The sequence below is a fragment of the Labeo rohita genome, chromosome 13 (genome assembly GCF_022985175.1).
Source record: "Labeo rohita strain BAU-BD-2019 chromosome 13, IGBB_LRoh.1.0, whole genome shotgun sequence".
Lineage (NCBI taxonomy): Eukaryota > Metazoa > Chordata > Actinopteri > Cypriniformes > Cyprinidae > Labeo > Labeo rohita.
The window spans coordinates 26050841-26073383 of NC_066881.1; the positions used below are offsets into that span (position 1 = coordinate 26050841).

General features: G+C 35.6%; 1 protein-coding gene across 1 annotated transcript in view; it reads right to left on the minus strand.

The window, feature by feature from the left end:
• syne2b (spectrin repeat containing, nuclear envelope 2b) overlaps positions 1–22543 on the minus strand; it is a 110687-nt gene that overhangs the window by 19967 nt on the left and 68177 nt on the right. Inside the window, exons 82-113 of the mRNA XM_051126532.1 lie at positions 22309–22428; positions 20952–21055; positions 20733–20868; positions 20532–20645; positions 20235–20372; positions 19944–20150; positions 19050–19151; positions 17755–17874; positions 17289–17489; positions 16957–17130; positions 16633–16764; positions 16312–16529; positions 15992–16121; positions 14743–15225; positions 14226–14375; positions 12798–12965; positions 12561–12716; positions 12303–12440; positions 12023–12193; positions 11693–11826; positions 11416–11611; positions 10618–10794; positions 10062–10175; positions 9826–9980; positions 9589–9736; positions 9405–9499; positions 8182–8413; positions 6959–7153; positions 5117–5242; positions 4515–4670; positions 1739–1897; positions 1312–1478 (exon numbers count right to left, since the gene is read on the minus strand). Of these exons, the coding sequence (XP_050982489.1) occupies positions 1312–1478; positions 1739–1897; positions 4515–4670; positions 5117–5242; positions 6959–7153; positions 8182–8413; positions 9405–9499; positions 9589–9736; positions 9826–9980; positions 10062–10175; positions 10618–10794; positions 11416–11611; positions 11693–11826; positions 12023–12193; positions 12303–12440; positions 12561–12716; positions 12798–12965; positions 14226–14375; positions 14743–15225; positions 15992–16121; positions 16312–16529; positions 16633–16764; positions 16957–17130; positions 17289–17489; positions 17755–17874; positions 19050–19151; positions 19944–20150; positions 20235–20372; positions 20532–20645; positions 20733–20868; positions 20952–21055; positions 22309–22428 (5216 nt within the window). The remainder of the gene's footprint in view (positions 1–1311; positions 1479–1738; positions 1898–4514; positions 4671–5116; positions 5243–6958; positions 7154–8181; positions 8414–9404; positions 9500–9588; positions 9737–9825; positions 9981–10061; positions 10176–10617; positions 10795–11415; positions 11612–11692; positions 11827–12022; positions 12194–12302; positions 12441–12560; positions 12717–12797; positions 12966–14225; positions 14376–14742; positions 15226–15991; positions 16122–16311; positions 16530–16632; positions 16765–16956; positions 17131–17288; positions 17490–17754; positions 17875–19049; positions 19152–19943; positions 20151–20234; positions 20373–20531; positions 20646–20732; positions 20869–20951; positions 21056–22308; positions 22429–22543) is intronic.

Below are 22543 nucleotides of genomic sequence, written 5' to 3' on the forward strand. Positions count from 1 at the left end.
CAGGTCTCGTGCCTGGTTACCTACTGATCCATAAAGCTACTTTTAGCATCTACATGCACCTGCACAGCCAGTGTTAGCTCTAAAACCTTGACATTAGTGGCACAGAGCCATAGTTTCAACATTCAAATTGCTTATAGGTGCTCAAGAATCTGCTCGGCTGGGAACTACTATAGAAATATCTGTAGCAAGGCATAATTTGTCTGCCTGTATGTTTGCAAAGCAGACTTAAACAAGCAAACATGCAAAAACACAGCCTTTTTTTGAGACCTGGCTACCTACAGAATTTTAATTACTGTCAGTGTGAATGCAGAGATTTCTGCTCAACTGCAGATGTGAGGATATAAAGCTCTACACATTAATTTATCTGCTGTTATGAGGCAAGAGGAAGCTACAGGTGAAGAATGCAACAGGCCGCCGTCCTGTTTCCCTTATAACCTCCGAACCCTCTCTTAAGAGGCTTGTTTAAGCAACACAATTACGTTAAATGACATTCCACTAGATGATCTGCTCCCTGTCCCAAAGTTCCAGTTGTATTTCAAATTTTGAAATTTAAAAATAAAGGTTCTTTATTTGGTTCCAAGAAGAACTTTTAAAATCTTTCCATTGCACAAAAGGTTCTTTATAATGAAAAAAAGGTTTTTTTTTTTGGAACCTTTATTTTTAAAAGTGCAGTTGAAAGATAGATATAGTCTCATCTCAATCTCTTTAAGTAATATTGAACATGATATAGTCTGATGTATGTTGCCTTAATATAAAAACAAATAAATATGGATGCATTGAATGCACTTCATCATGATCTCAGAGATCTAGAACCGAAGACCAGAGAAAATGCAGAGAAGAAAAGCAGACTTGGGGACAAGAACAGGCTGGCCATCAATGTATCATGAAGGTACAGCCACCATCTGTCTAATCAAAGAGCTGCCAATCAAACGAAGAGCAGGACAAACCAACCCCCTGCATACGGGCCACGCTGACACCACGTGCATGTCTACATTTAAATCTGTTTCTCTTGAAGTTTCTGACTCAGTGGAGCTGATGTTTACGCTGCACTGAATGTGACAAACTGCTTTTCTTGTCTGCTGATCAATGTCAGCTTAATGTCTCTGTGCTGTCTTTGGTGTATCTTAGAAAGTACTTTGCAAGCAGCTCATATCCTATGACCCAAACGCTTATAAAAATCCATCAAGTTCTCAAGTATCCCATTTTATGGTCACATATTCTATCAATATTTGTAATGAAGGAGTAAAATGTACTGAATCTGATTTAGTGTATTTGACCATGACCATGTTCAGGGTTGCTCTAAGGTCTTACCTGGCCTCGATGTGATCAAACAGATGCTGCCAGCGGTCGTTGATGTCCTTGATCTTGTCATTGATTTCTGTCTCTTTGGTCTTGTTGCTAGCAGTGATGAGCTGTTCTCCTAGCTGTTTCAGATGTGTCTTATTCTCACTGAAGAGGTTGATCTCCTCCATACAGTCCTGAAGAAAGTCAATATTTGAGTGTAAGGGGGTGAGGAAAGTAATAACGATTAATATCTTGAGAGTCATACTCTTGTTTTTTCCTTGCTTACAACTTTAGGCAAAAAAGGGAAATATAGCAAGCAAATGAAAGCACATACGTGTGGAATAAACATTCATTCTGTTGTTTAGGTTTAGCAAAATAGAGTGAAATGCTGGATCAGACAGTACAGTGAATCATGATGTGGTTTATGCTGGGTGATCAGAGATATTTTTCTCACCTTCTTGAGTTTCTCCACCATTTCCTCGATGCTCAGCTCAGCGCTGTGCGCTACCTTGTTTTCCATCTGTGTCAGCCATTCACACAGCTCCCGATTCTTCTCATTGAAAATGATCCAGGCATTCAGTCGATCAGCAATTTCCTGTTTACGCAGAGACACCTACAGAGATAGATAGAGTGGAAATGCATTAGAGATATGACAGCATGACTGCAGCTCACATATAGACAGGGAATCTCACTAAACCTGTCAAAAAGATGTGCAAAAAAAGAGAAAAGAAAATAAGAAAGAAGAATAATTTTTAAGAGAATGTTATGAGAATGTCATTCTGACAATTAAGGATAGACAGAGTTCTCAGTAAAATAATATTGCAAATAAATAAATGTATAGATAGATAAAATATAACAATATTACAATTGTAGTATTAATTATTGATGTATTGTTGTACTGCTTTTATACTGATTTAAAAAAATTATTAAAATAACAGTAACGGAAATGTAATAAAAAATCAATGCTGAAAACAGGGAATTCTAAAAAATAAATAAATACCTTTCTGGGACAAACTTACATAGTTATCATGAAAATAATGTCAATTATTTTCAGTTTTTAATGCAAAACATTATTTATTTATTTGTTTGCATTTTCTTTTGATTTGGAAGTCAAATGTGATTTTGCTAGTCATGTTTCTGTGACACCCTAACACAATCAATCAATCAATACATCAATCAATCAATAAAAAAAATATTAAATAAAATTAGTTTCAAATTATGTGAACACTACGGAAGCCCATTTTCGCCACTGAGTAAAACATTTTTAAAAAAAGTCATTTGGACTTTTTACCTCACAATTCTGACTTTTTTTTCTTAGAATTGCATTACAAACTCACATTTTTAAGAAATTGTGAATTTGCAAGACAAGACATAAGCTCACTGCAAGACATAAACTCACAATTCTGAGAAAATATCAGTCTTTTTTCCCCCTCAGAACTGGACTTGTGAGTTTATATCATAACTAATGAAAAAAAAAAAACTCAGAACTGCAAGATGTAAACTCGCAATTACTTTTGGATATTTTTTATACAGTGATGGAAACAGGCTTCCACAGAACTCAGATAGTTAGGTGTCTAAAAATATTCTGCATGCTTACAGGTTAATCTGAATAAATTAAATTTAAAATTCTAAATTTAATTTAAAATAGACTCAAAAAACACACGCTCATGGTGTGGAAAATACAAACATGAATACTCTCAAACTTTTTAGGAAAGCAGGGTAATCCAAAGGACCCATATATATATATATGTGTGTGTGTGTGTGTGTGTGTGTGTGTTTAAAGAATCAGATCTCTAGCCAAAACATCTTTATGAACCTTGTCACTAGAAAGTTTTAAAATCCAAACTCAACAGCTGCCACATGTGGACTTCATTGTTACCAGGCAACACCTCCACACCCCCCAACAGACACACACTCACACTCCGGCGTGCGACAGACACACACTGGGAGTGATTTCCAAAACAAAGAGCTAAAGACTTCTGCTTCTATTCACTTCTGTGTGTCTTTTCTCTGTGTCCTTCACTCTCTACCATCTGCTCTCTCCTTCCAGTGTCAAAGACCCCTACCCACCCCACAACTCACACCAGACCCCCAAAACATGACCCCAGGAGACTCCAGCTGACTGATCAGCACAATGTTCATTAAAAACAGCAGCAAGACCCTAATACGAGTGATGCACAGGTTCAGAAAGCGAATCAATACATGGTCACCCGAACAACATACATCAAGAAACTTCACAGGAATAATGACTCCAACTGAATCAATGAGCACTGATGAAAAAACATCACATCTGTTTCTTGGGTAGTGATGGTGTGCAAACATTGTATTTAAAATAGGTGGAATTCCTTTGAGCATGTCGTCTGTGTGTGTACTGTAAGTTTACTTAGAAGTAGCTGGAGACAAAACTGTCTCCAAAAGTTAAATATAACAAAAAATAACCCATTTGTGGACAACTAGGATGTTGTAACATATTTTATAAATGAATGAAGGAAAAAAAAACATGTTTTAAATTTTTTTTTTTTTTAAAGATGTCTCTTTAGCTTTGAAATCACAGGAATAAATCACATTTTAAAATATATTCAAATAGAAAACAGTTATTTTTAAATAGTTTTAAATATTTCAAAATTGTACTGTTTTTGCTGTACTGTGGATCAAATAAATGCAGGCTTGGTGAGCAGAAGAGGCTTCTTTAAAAACATTAAAAATCTGAAACTTTTGACTGGTAGTGTACAAATAATACAGATTCATGCATTATGTTTTACTGTTAAATATTTCCTTCAGCTTCTCACACACTTGTGTTTAGTTTATCAGTCAGCTCAACAAGTTAGAGCTGTCAATGTCTAGACACAAGATTGTAGACCTGTAGGCTTTATATTTGCTCTGTTTCCTTCTAGCTCATCTTTGCATCTCTAAATGAACAATTGCAAAAATAATCTTTAAAATAAGTATTTGCACGCACATGGTTTTACTTTGCTATATATTTACCACAATATTGTCCACTATAAGTTCACTATATCTGACAAAGCCAGCTTTTGGGGACATCTAAGAACCTTCTCAAAGGCAAAAATGATTCCTAAATAAGTAAATAAGGTTTATCTTTTTCAGTTTTATTCTAAAAATGTAACAAATACTCATTTACAGACAGGGACCAGTACTATAAAACATCTAAAGTATGACATACAAAAGTCTCTGGTATGTGTGCTAGGTAAACATATTTGTGTGTGTCTTACTTTGAGGCAGAGCTCTTCCCACTGGCAGTGCAGATGGTCCACTTGCTCCTGCAGGAGGAGGACGTCATCGGTGAGGATGTACTGGGACAGGTCCGTCTTCATGGTGCTGAGTTCGGAAAGACTGACGGCCCAGTCCTCTAAACAATCCTGAACCTCCTGCATAACATAACACACCACCGTCACACACACTCACAGAAAACACTGTCACACGTCCCAGCTCTGACTCACGCAATCTCTCTCTCTCTTTCACCCTCTGGCCCAACAAGATTAAAGCCCACGGGACAAAAGGGGAGGGCAGGCGAGAGAGAGAGAGAGAGAGGGAGAGGGAGGGAGGAGGATCACAGCTGAATAAGCCTATAGCAGAGAGGAAGGGAAATCCAAAGTGTCATGCAATACAAACAAAAGCAGTTATGTGTGATTTTAGCACAAGCTAACTGGTAACTTTCACCATAGGTGCTTTAAACATGACCAAACACCACAACTTTAAAGTGTGTTTTTATTACAGTATTTGCTCATATTACTATTATATGGACAAAAAATGCAATTCACTACTTATTACACTCACTATAATAAGTCAGCCAACAGTACATGAAGTAGTGTACCTTTACAAGGAGGCCTTCCTCTTCCATCTCCTCCTGCTGCTCTGGGATCGAGTGCTTCAGTCTGGCTCGAACCTCTTCCAGACACTGGGCCTGATCAACTAGTCTGGTCTCACAGGTCTCCCACTTCTGAAAAATAATTTGAAAAAACATATGAATAGAGGTTACTATAATGCTCTATGCTTTTGATTATCTGATCTGTAAGCCTCTTTATATGGGGATGGACTAGAGTTATAATTACTCAGAAAAAGCAAAAGTAATTCAAAGAAAACATGGAGAGCTTAAGGCTATGTGAGGGTAGATCTGTACATGCAAACATATGGACAGGTGTCCACATATCCACTGTGGAAGGTCTGTGTGCGCACAACATCAGACCAATGTCCCATCTCAGAGACAAATGAAAACTTAAGACACAACTAGGGGCAATGAAAACACACCAGTTTGAGGTTATCACAACACACACACATATACATGCTACTTTACACACGTCACATATGCAGTACAATACGAGAAAACCAAAGACATACTGCCCAGAGGAAACTCCAGAGAATATGGCAAAATGTTACAGTGCACCAGCTTTCATTTTATAAGGTGTTGCATGACAAACGAAGACAGACAATGTACTGTGAGAGAGAGACAGAAAGGCTGAGACAGACAGGGAGAGCTGTAAATCCCTAGACAGGGTTTACTATAAACCCTTTAGCACAAGACAAATGCATGTACTCATGAACACACACACACACAGTCTGTGTTTTCTGTGTCTTCATATTAACTAAACTACAATCAATGTCAAATGATGAACAGAAAAACAGACAAATAAGACATATAGCATCACATAAATACACAGATAGACAGACAGACAGACAGACAGACAGATAGACAGATAGATAGATAGATAGATAGATAGATAGATAGATAGATAGATGGATAGATGATAGATGGATAGATGGATAGATAGATGGACCTGCATAAAGACTTTTCAGGCCAGGAACGCTGATATTAAAATGAATGTGCTTGTGTATTTGTGTATTAGTGTGCTAAAGGTCTGATCTGGATTAGTCCAGCTGTTGAATCAGAGGGAATGTAGGTCAAACTCAGCTGGACTCATTCCTGCACAAAACCACCATAATACAGAATCTCATTATTTTACACACACAAATACAGACAATCCAACATTTAGTGTTGTCTTGTTTCATTCTAGATTGTGAGTATATAATGGCAGAGTTTATTCCTAGTGAAGACACTTCCATACAGGGGCAGACTAGTTTAACACTGTTTGTTCTCTAGGCAGCTCTGAACAGGTGTTCATCAAACAGACAACTGGCTATTTCGTATCTTACCTGCTATTTCTTATCTAATCAAAAAAATCACAGCAAATCATAAAAAGCCTGTTTTGTTATATAAACTTCACCCTCATAAATGCTGATAAGCAGTTATGTAGATAGAAAAAAAAAACATCTGACATCTAGAAAATACTTTTCTATTTGTTCATGATTACAGGAAAGATACAGATAAAATATTTTAAAGCTGAGCATCGAAAAATTGTAAATGTAAACACAGTCTATACATTTTTTCAACAATTACTTTCCCAGGTTATATAGTTTCCATGATCATGGGAATCCTGTTTTAGAAAAAAGCCTTATAACTCAAACCCACTCACATAGCTTTATATGTTTCCCATGTGACCTTTGACCTTCAACATAGGGATAAGCATAAATATTGCTGACCTTATCATGTCATAAGTCTAGCTTGTAAATGTAACAGCATTTCTATAAAACTAAGCAATTAAACACAAGAGTTAGTTAATTCAGAAGTCTCATTTCAAACCCAATCAATCCATTTTACCTTTATGATGTCAGATGTGAGAGTCTTTCTTTTTCCCAGCATGCACTGGCATTGCTCCCAGTCCTCCTGCAGGGCTGCAAGGTCTGTCTGTAGCTGCATCTGCGTCTGCGTGTCACTCACTGAAAACAGCTGCCTGCCTACCTCCATCACACACAGATATGCAGAGACTGACCTTTGAAACAACAGCTCTGTTCGCTTTACGGGGACCGAGAGAGAGAGAGGAGGGAGCGAGTGAAGGGGACAGACAAAAAGGAGAGAGGGAGAAATGGTAGAAAAAAAAACAAAAAACAGAATCATTTGTCACTAACATTTGCAAGCTATGGTGTCAGCAGATTTAATTATCAGACATTGGAGTATAATAGAATAAATCAATTCAATCGCTTAATTTAACAAAAAATGCAATAAATGTTTGACATGTATTACCAGATGAGATAATTACACATTTTAAATACAGAAAATAGACAGAAATGTATATGCAATTATTTTAGGTGTTTTAGGTGTAAATCTATATACACTACCGTTCAAAAGTTTGGGGTGAGTATGATTAAAGAAATTAATACTTTTATTTATTAAGGATGTAGCAAAACAATTATAATCTTGCAAAAGATTTCTATTTAAAAAATAATGTTCTTTTGAACTTTTTATTCAAAACTCACAGTTTCCACAAAATGATTATGCAGAACAGCTGTTTAATAATAATAAGAAATGTTTCTTGAGCATGATATCAGCATATTACTATGATTTATTTTCAGCACTAGTGTATATGTGACCCTGGACCACAAAACCAGTCTTAAGTATCACAGGTATTTGTAGCAAAAGCCAAAAATAGCCAAAAATCATTAGGATATTAAGCAAAGACCATGTTCCATGAAGATATTTTGTAAATGTCCTACCATAAATATATCAAAACTTAATTTTTGATTAATATGCATTGCTAAAAAGTTCATATGGACAACTTTAAAGGCGAATTTCTCAATATTTTGACTTTTGGCACCCTCAGATTCCAGATTTTCAAATAGTCATATCTCAGCCAAATATTGTCCATATCCTAACAAATGGAAAGCTTATTTATTCAGCTGTCAGATGTTGTATAAATCTCAGTTTCAAAAAATGTACCCTTATGACTGGTTTTGGGTCCAGGGTCACATATAGAGTATAGTACTTTGATTTAATACAACATCTTCATCATTGATGACAGTGATATTTGAAAACCATCTTGTTACCTTCAGATCTTCCAGCAAGAGGCGCAGCTGCAGGACACTACAGTGCGTGGGACCGGCAGGTGACAGAAGTGTGTGTGCAAGTGTGAGGAGTTTGCGGAGTTTCTGCATTGTGTGTGTATAAGTGTTCCAGTGCTGTATGAGCCCTTCCACTAGAGCGCGCCGTTGAGCTGCTCTCTGCACCGCTCCCTGCCAGTGCTCTCTCAGCTGGGCCAGTTTTAACAGAAAGTCACTCCTGAGAACACAAGCAAGGTGAAACGTTCAAGTAACAACTTATTAAGTAGGCAATTTTTGTAATGATAGAGTGATAAAACACTGTACTACACTATTGTTCAAAAGTTTCGGGATCAGTAAGATTCTTTAAATGTTTTTGAAAGTCTTTTATGCTTACCAAGGCTGCATTTATTTGATCAAAAAAACAGAAAAAAACAGTAATATATAGAGGGAAACATGATGCATTAAGCTTCTGTAGCTTCTAAAGGGCAGTACTAAATGAAAAAAAAAGATATTTAGGCAAAATAAGAAAAATGTACACATCTTCATTATGCTCAAAAGTTTTCGACTCCTAATGCATAGTTTTTCCTTCTGGACCATTTGAGCCTTCTGTAATAGTTGCAACTGAGTCCCTCAGTTGTCCTCGGTGTGAAAAGATGGGTCTCAAAATCATACAGTCATTACTAAATAAAAAATAATACGCATTTTGTATAATCCCTCTTATTTTGGTAAAATAATTAACATTTTGCAGATTCTGCAAGGTGTATGTATACTTTTGACCTCAACTGTATCATTATAAACAACAATTTTAAACAACTCTTTTTTGTTTTAATATGTTTTAAAATTTTATTTATTCCTGTGATGCAAAGCTGAATTTACGGCACCATTTCTCTAATCTTCAGTGTCACATGATCCTTCAGAAATTATTATAATATGCTGATTTGATGCTCAAGAAACTTTTCTTACTACTATCAATATTGAAAACTGTTGTGCTGCTTGTTGTTTTTGTGGAAACCATGAAACATGTTTTTTAGGATTCTTTGATTAATAGAAAGTTCAGAAGAACAACATTTATCTGAAATAAAACTTGTCACTTTTGAGCAATTTAATGCATCCTTGCTGAATTAAAAAAAAAAAAAAACCTTACTGATCCCAAACTTCTGAATGATTTTGTATGTCACAAGCAACCTCACAAAACAGAGATTGAACAAAAACATGTTAAGAATCATCACCTGTCCTCCACATCTCCCTTCTGCAACAGGAGGAGAGATTCACTGATCACAGAGTGAAGGATCTGATGGCCTAAAGACAGCTCAGCCTCAAAACACTAGAAGAGTAGGGGGAAAAATATATATATATTGTTATGGGATCTATTATCCATATGTGTGACGTTTATGGGTGTGTTGACTGTTGTACCTGGTGAGTTCGCTGTTGTTTTCTCAGTCCAGGGTAAGTTGTTGCGATTTCTACAGCTAAACTGTCATCCATACGCTGAAGGAAAGCCAGCCAGCTCTCACATCTCTGCTCAAAGCTCTGCTGCTGGAGAGAGGCTGCCTGCAACTCACTAAACACACACAATATACACATTAACATGTAATGTGCTGAGCATTAACTCTAATATTGATATTTTCCTCAGGTGATCTAATCGCACACCTGCATTTCTCCTGAGCATGTGCAGAGGCCTGTGCCCACTTCCTGTTGAGGTGCTGCAGCCTCTGTGTAATGGGTTCACTGAGGGTCAGCCTGTAGCTGAGTGTGTTTATTAGATCCAGATCAGGAGAGAGGGAACTGACCTCCGTCAGCCCTGACTGTAGACGAGGAAATACAGAAACCATTAATACTGGACATTAAAACAATGTGAGTGAGTTATGCATGTGTGTGTTCATCACCTGAGATATATCTGTGAGTTCGCTGTTCATCTGTTGCTTGCTTTCCCACTGCTGTAATTGTGTTTCAAGAGCCTGGAATAACCTTTCAAATTCTTGAAATTGCTCAAGATCCTCCTGAACAGACATACATATTTTGAATTAAAGCAGTGGTTGTCAAACTTTTTATACCAAGTACCACCTCAGAAAATATTTGGCTCTCCAAGTACCACCATGATGACCAGTATTAAAATTAAAATGTGTTGTACCTAAAAGTTAAATAAAAACTGTACTGTACATGCAAATGTAAAAAAAGAAAAAAAAAAAACTTGTAATTGTATTGTTTTAACATTAATTTCTATTTAATTTAGTGATTTCTCTGCGTACCACTAGAGGGAGCCTGAGTACATAAAAATTCTGTCATCATTTACTCATCCTCATGATGTTTGACAATTTAGAGACTACTATTATGATACTTAATGGTGCTATTATTGTGTTTTTTGTCCATTTTGAATGAAAATATAGTGAGTAAATACTTCCATGCATTTAAAACACAGAGGCTAATGTGTGTAAGTCTTACCTGCATGTGTTCAGTTCTTCCTCTTAGAGTCTGTTCCAATTGCAGGTAACCGCGTGTTAACAAACGGCATTCTGATCTGATGAAAACAGCATCCTCATCATCCATCTGTTCAATTAGATCCTTGGATACTTCAAGCATTTCATCAGTCTGTAGAGTCTCTGAGCATTTCTGTAATACCTAAAAGGAGGAAATAAGGACAATAACACAGTCTGTGACATTTACTGTAATGGAGTCCAAAAGTCTTTTATATTCTTTCTTAATACTTTCATTATTATATTATATTATATTATATTATATTATATTTAGGGCTGTCAAATGATTAATCGTGATTAATTGCATCCAAAATAAAGGTTTGTTTACATGATACATATGTGTGTGTGCTGTGTATATTAATTATGTATACATAATCACACACATACATTTATATATTTTAAAAATATATTTATATGTATATATATTTATACTTCTATATAATTTAGATTATATATAAATATAAATATTTTATATACATCTAACTATCTAGCAATCTAACATATTTTTCTCTAATATACACGTATACGTGTGTATTCATATATACATAATAAATATACACAGTACACACATACAGTATAGTATGTAAACATAAACTACAGCCCTAATTCTATTCTATTCTATTCTATTCTATTCTATTCTATTCTATTCTATTCTATTCTATTCCCCCAGATTTTCAATGTGGTCTGAAACTTTTTGGACCCCACTTTAGTTTGTGCTTTTGTGCTTTTAAATAGATGATTATCTGTGTCTTTGCATTGTACTCACAGTCTTCAGCTCTGCAATGCTGTGTGCCAATTGTTTATTGTCAGTGGGTATTTTGGTGTGCATGTTGAGCTGCTCTTTGTGATTTTGGAGCTGCTCTGAGCAGGAGCGTCTCACATCAGAGTATCTCTGCCACACCTTCAGAAGACTGTGTGACCTCTGCAAGGCCTGTGTGACCTTTTCTTTCACCTCTGACCACCTAGAGGACGACGCAAAGTGTATGAGTTTAAACATATACATACACATTAAAATGATTTTGCTGGTATGTGTAAAGTCTAACCTTGCTTTTTCTTTTTCTAGGTGCTCAGATAACATCTGGGCGGAATCTGTGCTAATTCCACCAATAAGAATTGCCGTTGTCTTGGTAAGATCCTCCCACTGGCTGTCAGTCTCCTCTGTCTCTGCTTGTAAGACCTGCAAAAATAATTTGCATATATATATATATCATAATAAGTATCTCTCTCAAGCCAAAAGGTTACATTTAAGTTAACAAATTTGACAAATTTAAAAAATTGTGACTAATCAGAAATATATATATATATATATATATATATATATATATTCTTAATAGCTTAATATTCTTAAAAACAGTGTGGTTGATTGACAGCACCTGTAGCTTATCTATGTTGTTCTGGAGGGCAGAGAGGGAAGGCAGAGGGGCGTGGCAGTACTCTAGTGATTGACAGATCCTCATTGTGTTTAGAATTGCCTGACTCCTCCCACTTTCAAACTGAGACCACACCTTACACAGCTCTTTCAAGGTATTCCCAAGGACTGTGCTCTAAAAAATGAAAATTTATTATTAAATCCTAATTAAACACACTCAAGTGCCTTTATTAATATTTAATGGTTTTGTTTTATTTCACAGGAACAAGTTTCTGACTCCATACCTGTTGAGAGAGGTCAGTCAAAGATTGTGAAAGATTGTGAGCGAAGTCTTTATCCCTGTCTTCTTCGTCAGTGGTAAGTTTTCTTATCCTCAGCTCAGCAAGTTCAGAGAATTTGGACTTCAACTTTTCCCCCAGCTCCTGAGAATGAAAGAAAAACAAGTAAACATCTTCTAAAATGTAATATAAATCAATTCAAATAAAAGAAAATGCTTCTGAAAGCTTTTGAGATATCACAACCAGAAAATGTCAACGACTCACTTCACAATCCTTCAGGCTCCTCTCAGCAAATGAGCGACTGATGGGTTTTTCAGCCAATCGCATCCATTGTTTTTGACCTTTGACCCAGCGCTGCAGGATCTGTAGTTTGTTGTCTCGCTCTGCACATATCCTCTTCTGATCTTCAGCTTGTTGGATCTGAAAAACACAGTACAAACTATTTTAATCTCTATTGGTTACCAGAATAATAATAAATAATATTAATAATAATAATCTCACCTGTGTGTTCAGGTGAGCCTGTAAAGTTTTCCAGCGCAGATTGGCGTGTCCCAGGTTTTCAGCAAATGCAGTGTGTTTGTACCTGCTGGTGTGAGAGTCAAAACCGACCCGTTTCAGCTCACACTGATTAATAAAGTCAACAGACATCTGCTGACATGCCATCTCTCGCTTCATCCCCCAGACAGAAAAAAAAGAGACAAGAAAGACCAAAATAAATTTTCCTAAAAGTTGCTGAAACTAATACAGAGATATATAAATATAAAATAAAAAGAGAAGGTAAGATTGAAATAGTAAGAGAGAAAATCAGAGAAAAGGTTAATTACTCTTGTTTAATGTACCCTCTGTAATTTATTCTTTTTTTGTATTTCCTGAGTGTTACTTTCTTTGTTTTACTTTGTACTTCACTTACACTTTTTCATTTCATGCAGTTAAGCTGCAAACATTTTGGCAGTGCAAATTTACATAGTTTTGTCAAATCAGTAAAGCACAAACTGAAACTGAAAGAGCAAAAAAAGAGAGAGTTACACTTGCATAATTTTCCTTTTAGTTATTTTCATAATATTTTCTTTTGTGTCAGTCAGTGACAGCAATATTATAAGCTAAGTGAACTCAGCATTATTTTTTATCATTATCGTTATTATTTAATTTATTTTATTATTTAAATATTGTTATCTTACTTTATACAACTCTTTAGCTCTGTTTTTACTACACTTTGACAATACAAATGTATGTTTATACATGTTATAATGTTTAAAAAAAGGGGAAAAATTGTTTAATTATTGCTGGATTGGTAATGTTTTCACTTTTGTTTTATTTGTACTTTATATTGTTTATATTACTATAATTGAATGTTATATAATTGAATAATGTTATTATTTTGCACTGTTATTTCTTTTTGGATAAAATGCTGAAAATTCAGCTTTAATCACAGGAATAAATTATATTTTAATGTACTTAAAAAAATTAAAACAGTTGTTTTACATTGTAATAATATTTTCCTGTATTTTTGATAAAATAAATGCTAATTATGAGCATAATAAATGCATTTAAAAACATTTAAAATGTTACTGATTCCAAGATTTACTGATTTACAATGGCAATGTATATGTTAAAATATTTTTATTTAATATGCATAATAGAATGTTTTATATAGATTTTTTTTTTACTTGAACTTTATATTGTTTATATTACTATAATATAAACTAAGTATTATAGAATTGAATAATTTTATTATTTTCACATATATTTGCTAATTATTGATTTCTTTACAATTTGTTATATGTTTTTAAAGAAAAAAATAATAATCTGTCATTTTGCACTGTTATTTCTTTTTGGATAAAGTGAAATGCAAATCCAAGATCTTTTTTGTTTGTTAATATACTTTTTTTTTTTTTTAATTGATATCGAGATAAAAAGCGAACAAGGTACCTGATATGTTCTGAGCAGGTGTGTGAGCTCTGCGGCAGTACAGGTGTTGTGACCCTCTCGTTCAGCCACCTGTAACCTGCTCTCAGCACCTGTAATCCAGCCACACACATCAGCCAGCAGTCCTTCAGGAGACAGGCTCTCCACCACACTCTGAGAGAGCGAAAGAGAACAGAGACATGGGAATAAAGACAGATGAAAGTAAAAGACAGAGAAAAAAGAAAACATTGGAGCCGGGTCAGGGGTGACATATGTAATCAAAGAAGAAAAAGGGGATGAGAACAAGAAAGAGAGGCCTGATAATGGCTAATAAAAAGGACTGACTCTATTCCTCAAAGATTTCATCAACTTCTGAGCAACACAGGAAATTGTGCCTGGATGGCTGCCTGACCTCCATGATCAATTTTTATACATGATGTTCTCTATCAGAGAGACTGCTCCAAACTAAAGAACATGAAACTGATAGGGCTTTCTTTCCAACTATCCAGGGAGCTGTTAGTAAAGTTGGAGTAAAATGTACCTGATGCAGTCCCTGTTGGACGCCGGGAATGTGTGTCTGTATCTCCACCCAGTCTTTCTCCACCTGAGACAGCTGGGACTGTAGAGTCAGGAGAACTGGGGACATAACCATCTCTTGTTTTACCGATAAATCTAATGCAGATGAGGTTGGTTTCTCAAAGGTAACACCTTCATTTGTGGTCTTTCCATCTGATCCTTCTGTGGTAGAAAGAGTTTCTTCAGAGGAGATGTTTTGAATAGAGGAAACATTGGTTTCTGAGGAGTCTTCAGGGTTGTTATCTAAGACAACAGAGGTGCGGTTGCTAGTTTCACTTGGCTGTAGGTCTTCAGAGGTTGTTGTATTTCCAGAAGTTGTTCTTGGAGCACTTCTGATCTTCTTTGACTCAATGTTCTGCTCTTTTTCACTAAGCAACAGGATCAAAGATCCAGAACTGATCACTGATGCCTTTAGGGCTGATTTCACCTCTAGCTCCTTCATGAACTCCTGCAGTCAAAAACATCACAAATACAAAAATGTTACTAAAATAAAATGTTCACTGAAACTGAACCTACTTAAATTGTTTTCATTAATTGAAATAAACCTGAAATAAAATAAAACGTAAACATTAGATCTAAAAACGTGAAAAACGCAAATAAAAATAAATTAAAATGAAAACAAATAAAAATAAAAATAAATTAAAGCTGAGTACATTAAAAAACAATAAAAAAGGACAAAAGCACATAACAAAACTACTAAAAATTACAACTAAAAATAAATTAAAGACCGACATTTTTAATACCACAACATAAACAATAACTGCCTTTCAAAAGTTTGGGATCAGTAAGATTTTTAATGTTTTTTAACAAGTCACTTAGGCTCATCAAGCCTGCATCCATTTGGTTAAAAATGCAGAAAAACAACAATATAATATAAATATAATATAAATTTCAAACTGTAGTTTGTATTGTGTATAATGTATATTTTACATTGTAATAATATATTTACAATATTACATTTTTTCCTATATTTTTCATCAAATAAATGCAGCGATGATGAGCATAAGAAATGTATTTAAGAAACATTTAAAATCTTACTGATTCCAAGATTTACTGATTTACAACGTATGCAGTGTATATGTTTGAATATATTTATTTAACATGCATAATAGAATGTTTTATGTAGCTCCTGTAAATAGTCAAGTATTTAATCATCTTTTTGTCCAAAATAAAAGAAAGTAAAAATAATTTTTCAGAATCATTGGTTGACTGACCGTAAAGTGCTGAAAATGGGAAAGGACATCCACTTCCTGTTCAGCTGTGGTCATGTGATCTCTCCCTGCATGCAGGCGTTCTCTGGCTCGCCCCATCCACTCATTCAGAGCCTCTGAATCGCTCTGGTACCTGGAAAAAATAGTTGTAATTTTATTATATCTCTCAGTCCTTCTACACAACTCTCTTATTAAACAACAGTGAGCACATGTGACATATGATATAGTATGAAATTATGCGTGTTGTGTAAAAAAAATTGCAAGAATTCTTTCAGAGTGAAAACTCTGGCTAGCTTAATTTTACCCACATCATTCATTTTTACCTGTTCCAAAGCTTCTTAAGATGGAGGGTGGAGTGTAGTCCTTGCTCCGCCCTCCTCTGAAGTGCAGCCAATCGCTGTTCCAGTCTTGCTGTAGACACTCCCACTATATGTACAGGAATTCCCATATCACTACTTGAAATCTGCTCCTGCTGTCTGTGGCCCTCATCCAGAACCAAACTGATCCGGGCTCTGTTCTGCTCCAGAACCCCCAATACACTCTGTCACAAACAACAAGAAGAATTCAGGGATCCTTAAATATTTTTGCATTCTTATTTTAAGGTAAAGTGTGTCAGTTCACTATATAGAAGTTTAAAGCATTACCTGAAAGACAGAAATATTCTCACTGAGGTGCTCCTCAGTTTGGTTCTGCAGAGGTGTTTTGGGAAGTTGAGTCTCTAACCTCTCCAGAAGTGTTTCTAACCAGGACTGATTTTCATCCCAATGAGTGCAAACCTGAAATACATTAAAGTCTTTATTAGGTAAAGAGAAGTATTAGCTAAAATATATATTAAACGCTCCTGCTGGTCATTCAATCTGTCAGTTCATTTATTCATGCTCCCATCAATCCCATTTGTATCTTCTTGGTTAATTCAGATTTCCATATAGCAAAAACTGTAATAAGTGTTATATATATATTCTTGATACCTGCAGTGCTGAGTGTAGTACTGTGCCGACAGCCTGAGCCTGCTGCAGGACGCTGGACACTTCACATTCCATCTCAGACACTTCAGTCCCCCAACCAGAGGAGGCGCTGTCTGGCATCCGCACACTCAATTGCTGCAGTCTCCTCAGGTGGGCACCCAAAGACAGAAAAAACGCCTGTAGATTTACAAAGTTAGGGAGATGAATGAGATATTGCAGGTAGATTGCATAATTCATGTTTAATGTAATGTATATTTGTTTTTGTGCATGTGATTTACTTATTCGTTTAAGGGTTGTATTTAGCTTGGGTGTTTGAAGATGTGTTATATGTTTACCGTGTGTTTGCTGAGGTGTGTCTGTATCTGTGCTGGATTCCTGAGCTGCAGCTGAGAGGTGCAGGCGAGTTTCTCTCGTCCAATAGTCAGGAGCATCTGCAGACCCTTCAGTATTTTTTCACTCATCTTCTGCTCATCTAGACTCCACTGCACAGCTCCACTGCGCTGCTCTAGATCACTCCAAACATTTTCCAGGACTGCCTACAGAGAGTATATATTACAATTTAAAATTTAATTTTTAACATCATTACTCTAGTCTTCAGTGTCACATGATCCTTCACAAATTATTCTCATATGCTTATCTGGTGCTCAGGAAACATTTCTTATAATTACCAATTGTACTGCTTAATAATTTTTGTAATAGAACTAATAAATGGCACTTTTGATCACGCTTGCTTGCTACCAGGAACCGAACTGCAATTTTAAAGGCATTTTATAGTAAATTCTGAATGCTGCACATCCATACCTCCAGTGTGCTGATCTGCTGTGTGAGGGATGAAGGCTGATCTTGACTCTCTGTCTCTTCTCTAAGTTTTGCCAGCTCTCTTTCACTGTGCTCCGCTTCCTGTTTCCATCCAGTGATGGCCTTCACATAGAATCACAAGTACAGAAAGGTCAAAATTTCAGAATTTAGGCACAATAAACACCTAAAACTGTTATACAACATTGAGTTGAATTCAAACATTTACATACACCTTGAATCTGCAAAATGTTAATTATTTTACCAAAATAAGAGGGATCATACAAAATGCATGTTACACACAGTCCACAAGAGAAAATGATAGTTTACATACACTTGATTCTTAATACTGTGTTGTCACCTGAATGATTCACAGCTTCTTTTTTTTTGTTTTGTTTAGTGATAGTTGTTCATGAGTCCCTTATTTGTCCTGAATGGTTAAAAAATCCTTCAGGTCCCACAAATTCCTTGGTTTTTCAGCATTTTTGCGTATTTGAACCCTTTCCAACAATAACTGTATGATTTTGAGGTCCATCTTTTCACACTGGGGACAACTGAGGGACTCTGATGCTCCAGAAGGAAAAACGATGCATTAAGCCAGGCGTGTAAACTTTTGAACAGAATTAAGATGTGTACATTTGTCTTATTTTGCCTAAATATCTTTTTTTTCCATTTAGTACTGCCCTTCAGAAGCTACAGTAGATACTTACATGTTTCCCAGAAGACAAAATAATTTAAATTTACCCTGATCTTCAAATTCAAAAAGTTTTCACCCCCGGCTCTTTTGTGTTTCGTTCTGGAGCATCAGTGAGCATTTGAACCTTCTTTTATAGTTGCATATGAGTCCCTTAGTTGTCCTCAGTGTGAAAAGATGGATTTCAGAATCATACAGTCATTGTTGGAAAGGGTTCAAATACACAGTATTAAGAATCAAGTGACTGTAAACTTTTGAACGTGGTCATTTTTATAAATTCAACTATTATTTTCTCTTGTGGATTATATGTAAACGTCTTTTATGTGAAATATCTTATTCAAGTCAGTACTAAATAAAAAATAACACGCATTTTGTATGATCAAACATATTTTGGTATTTCAAAACTAATGCAAGAGAGGAAACAATATAATTCTACGAAATTGCAGAAACTTAAGTCTAGAGATGTAAAGTGCCACTGAAGTCAGGAAATGTACAATGATGACATTTGCATTTTTACTTGCAGATATGTTGCAGCGTGTTATTTCTCCATTAGTTTTTAATCTTTACACATTCATGCTGATGTATATTCACAGGCTTGTGTGCTTACCTGCAGCTGTGTGTAAAGGTCATGGTGGGTTTCTCCGTTAGTTGTTGAGTGAAGGGTTGACAAGTTAGTTAGTACTGAGTCATGCAGATCTTTCACTCTCTTCTGCAGGGTTGAGCACAAAAAAGGTTCAAATAAGACCTTAAATACTTTTAGCTCATCTTAAATGCAGTGATAGAATTATGGGATTAAACATGAGACGGAAGAGAAAATTATGTCTGACATTATGATGACACAGGTTTATTCATAACAAACAAGTGTGAGTATTTGTGACAGTTATGAAAGCGAGACATCCGAAAGTTTGAGGGTGTTAAAACCTGCAAAAATGTAACTGCTGACACAAAACACTATAAACACATAAGCATAACTCTTCTGAACCATTCAGTGTCTAGTAATTTGAAGGAATAGTTCACTTAAATTCTGTCATTAAATACTCACCTTCATGTCATTCCAAACCCGTAAGACCTTCATTCATCTTCAAACACAAATTAAGATATTTTTGATCAAATTCAAGAGCTTTCTGACCCTGCATAGACAGCAACGGTACTACCACGTTCAAGGCCCAGAAAGGCAGTAAGGACATTCAAAATTAAGCTTTTCTGATGTCACCTGTACTATTTTATCAATATCCTTACTCACTTTCTGGGCCTTGAATGTGACAGTTGCATTGCTGTCTATGCAGGGTCAGAAAGCTCTCGGATTTCATCAAAAATATCTTAATTTGTGTTCTGAAGATGAACAAAGGTTTTATGGGTTTGGAACGACATGAGAGTGAGTAATTAATGACAGAATTTTCATTTTTGGGTGAACTGTCCCTTTAAACTGCAGGAGAATTTTTAAGTGACTACACATACATCTCATCAGTTTGTCTTGGTAATAAGCAGAGAAAAGTCTGACCTGCAGCTGAGTTGTCTGTTCCATTTGTTCCTGTAGCTGCTCCTGTTTCTCAGCGAGAGTCTTTTGAATGTCACATACACGCTGAGTCAGCACGTCAAAACAAGTGGAGGTCTCTGATGATGCTGAACCCGAACCTAACAACTTTATGACCTCTGACCCCTGGGAGGTCAATATGGCACCCAAGGAGGTCAGCTCTGCAGATAAACCCTATAAATCAGAGAAGAAATTAAGAGTAATGGATGAAGTGAGTGACAGACAGAAAGACTGAAGGTCTGATGGATGGGTGAATACCTGTAGCTGTTGAAGTTGGTTTAGTATGTCAGTGTTTAAGGATGCTGGCTGAAACATGAGAGTGTGTGTAAGAGAGCTGAGAGTGAGATCCACTCCACTTAACACCTCAAACAGACCTTCATCCAGTGACTGATGATCCTACACACAGGACACACAGACAGATCAATTAAAAATATTTCTGTTATATCTGGATTGGACACTATTGAATGAGTGAGTATTTTGATCTTGACAAATGAGTCTGTTTCATATCTGTTTCAACAGACGGTACATAATAGGATGTGTGTTTGTTATTGACACCTGTGTATCTGCTGAGTTTTGCAGTTCTTTAAGTTGTGAGATGTTGGATTGAATCTCCTGCAGACAGAGAGAAACAGCAGCTCCACTCCACAAACACACAGATGGAGCGAGGATCTGTTCGAGCACACAAATAAATTATATTGCTTAAATATTACAATGTTCTCTGCCTAAAAACTTCAAATAAATCATGAGTGTTCAGACCTCAGATGGATCCTGATCTTTAACTCCATCTTGCTCAGTCTCTGCTGTCTTGGTCAGTCTGCTGCAGAGATGTGTCCACTTCCTGTGGACTGCTAACTCTGCTTCCTGTCTCTTGTCTTCATTGGCTGGTGAGGGGCTGCAGACATCAGGGAGTGTTATATGGTTACAAAGTGTAGGCATATACTGTATTTGTACAAATAAAGGTGTGTATTTAGATACCCCGCATGTTCGTCTGTGCTCTGGCTGTGTGTTTGGGCTCTGCTGCCTTGAATTGCGATGGCTTTAGTTAGATCCCTCTGTTCATTCAAACCATGCTCCAATTCCTAAAACAGAGAAAGACAGACAGTGAGAGAGTAGGGCACAATGACAATGATAAATTGATATGACATGGTTTAGAAGAATTAAAAATCAGTCTTTTTTGTACTTTAGGCCACAATTTTCCAGCAGAAGTGTATGAAAATACAGCTGTCATGGAGTTATATAGTACCTTTATAATATTCAGGTTTTATTGCTAATTAAAATCCTAGTACATTTTTTTTAAAATATACTATTTCATTAAAATTTAAATTTAACCTGAAATTTTAAAAGAAAAATATACACTACTTCAAAAGTTTGGGGTAGGCAGGATTTTTAAAAAAGAAATTAATACTTTTATTCAGCAAGTTCAACTGATCAAATGTGACAGTCAAGACATTTATAATGTTACAAATATTTATATTTCAAATAATGCTGCTCTTTTGTACTTTCCATTCATCACAGAATCATAACTGTATAACGTTTCCTCAAAAATAGATATATTTTTTTTAAATAATAAATGAGTTCTTGGGCACCAAATCAGCTTATTAAAATTATTTATTTATGTGACACTGAAGACTGGACAACTGGCTGCTTAAAATTCAACTTTGTCATCACAGGTAAAAATTACATTTTAAAATATATTCAAATAAATTAATGTATTTCATATTATAGTAATGCTTAACAATTTTACAGTTTTTCCAGATTTTACTTTATATTTGTTTAAATAAAAGCATAAAAAAATAATATAACCCCCCCAAAATAAAGTCTGGATTAATGTTAGAGTCAAGGCAAAAAAAAAATTCCACTAGGTTAGTAAAAAATATATATGACCCTGGACCACAAAACCAGTGATAAGGGTACATTTTTTGAAATTGAGATTTATACAAGAAATAAGCTTTCCACTGATGAATGGTTTGTTAGGATAGGATAATATTTGGCTGATATACAACTATTTGAAAATCTGCAATCTGAGGGTGCAAAAAAAAAAGAAAAAAACAAATTGAAAAAAATCGCCTTTAAAGTTGTCCCAATGAAGTGCTTAGCAATGCATATTACTAATCAAAAAGTTTTGACATATTTACGATAAGAAAATTACAAAATCTTTTCATGGAACATGATCTTTATTTTTTTGGCATCAAATAAAAATGGATAATTTTGACCCATACAATGTATTGTTGGCTATAGCTACAAATATTTCCATGCTACTTATAATTGGTTTTGTGGTCCAGGGTCACATATATATTGTTGTTAAACCTTGAAGAGACATAATATATGTTACCCTTTGTTGTTGAAGGCTGTTCTGTCTGAACAGTTTAGTTCTGGAAGAACTCAACATCTCCTGCACACTGCTGCTGCGCGTCAACCTGGCCTGCAGGGGGCGCTGACTCTCAACCTGCACCTGCGGACAGAGAGAGACCGACACCGATAACACCTCAGACAGCCCTATTTTCACAGCTCAAATCCAGGCACTTTGCAGCCTCTCACTAGCAACACTTCTAGATTTAATACCTCAG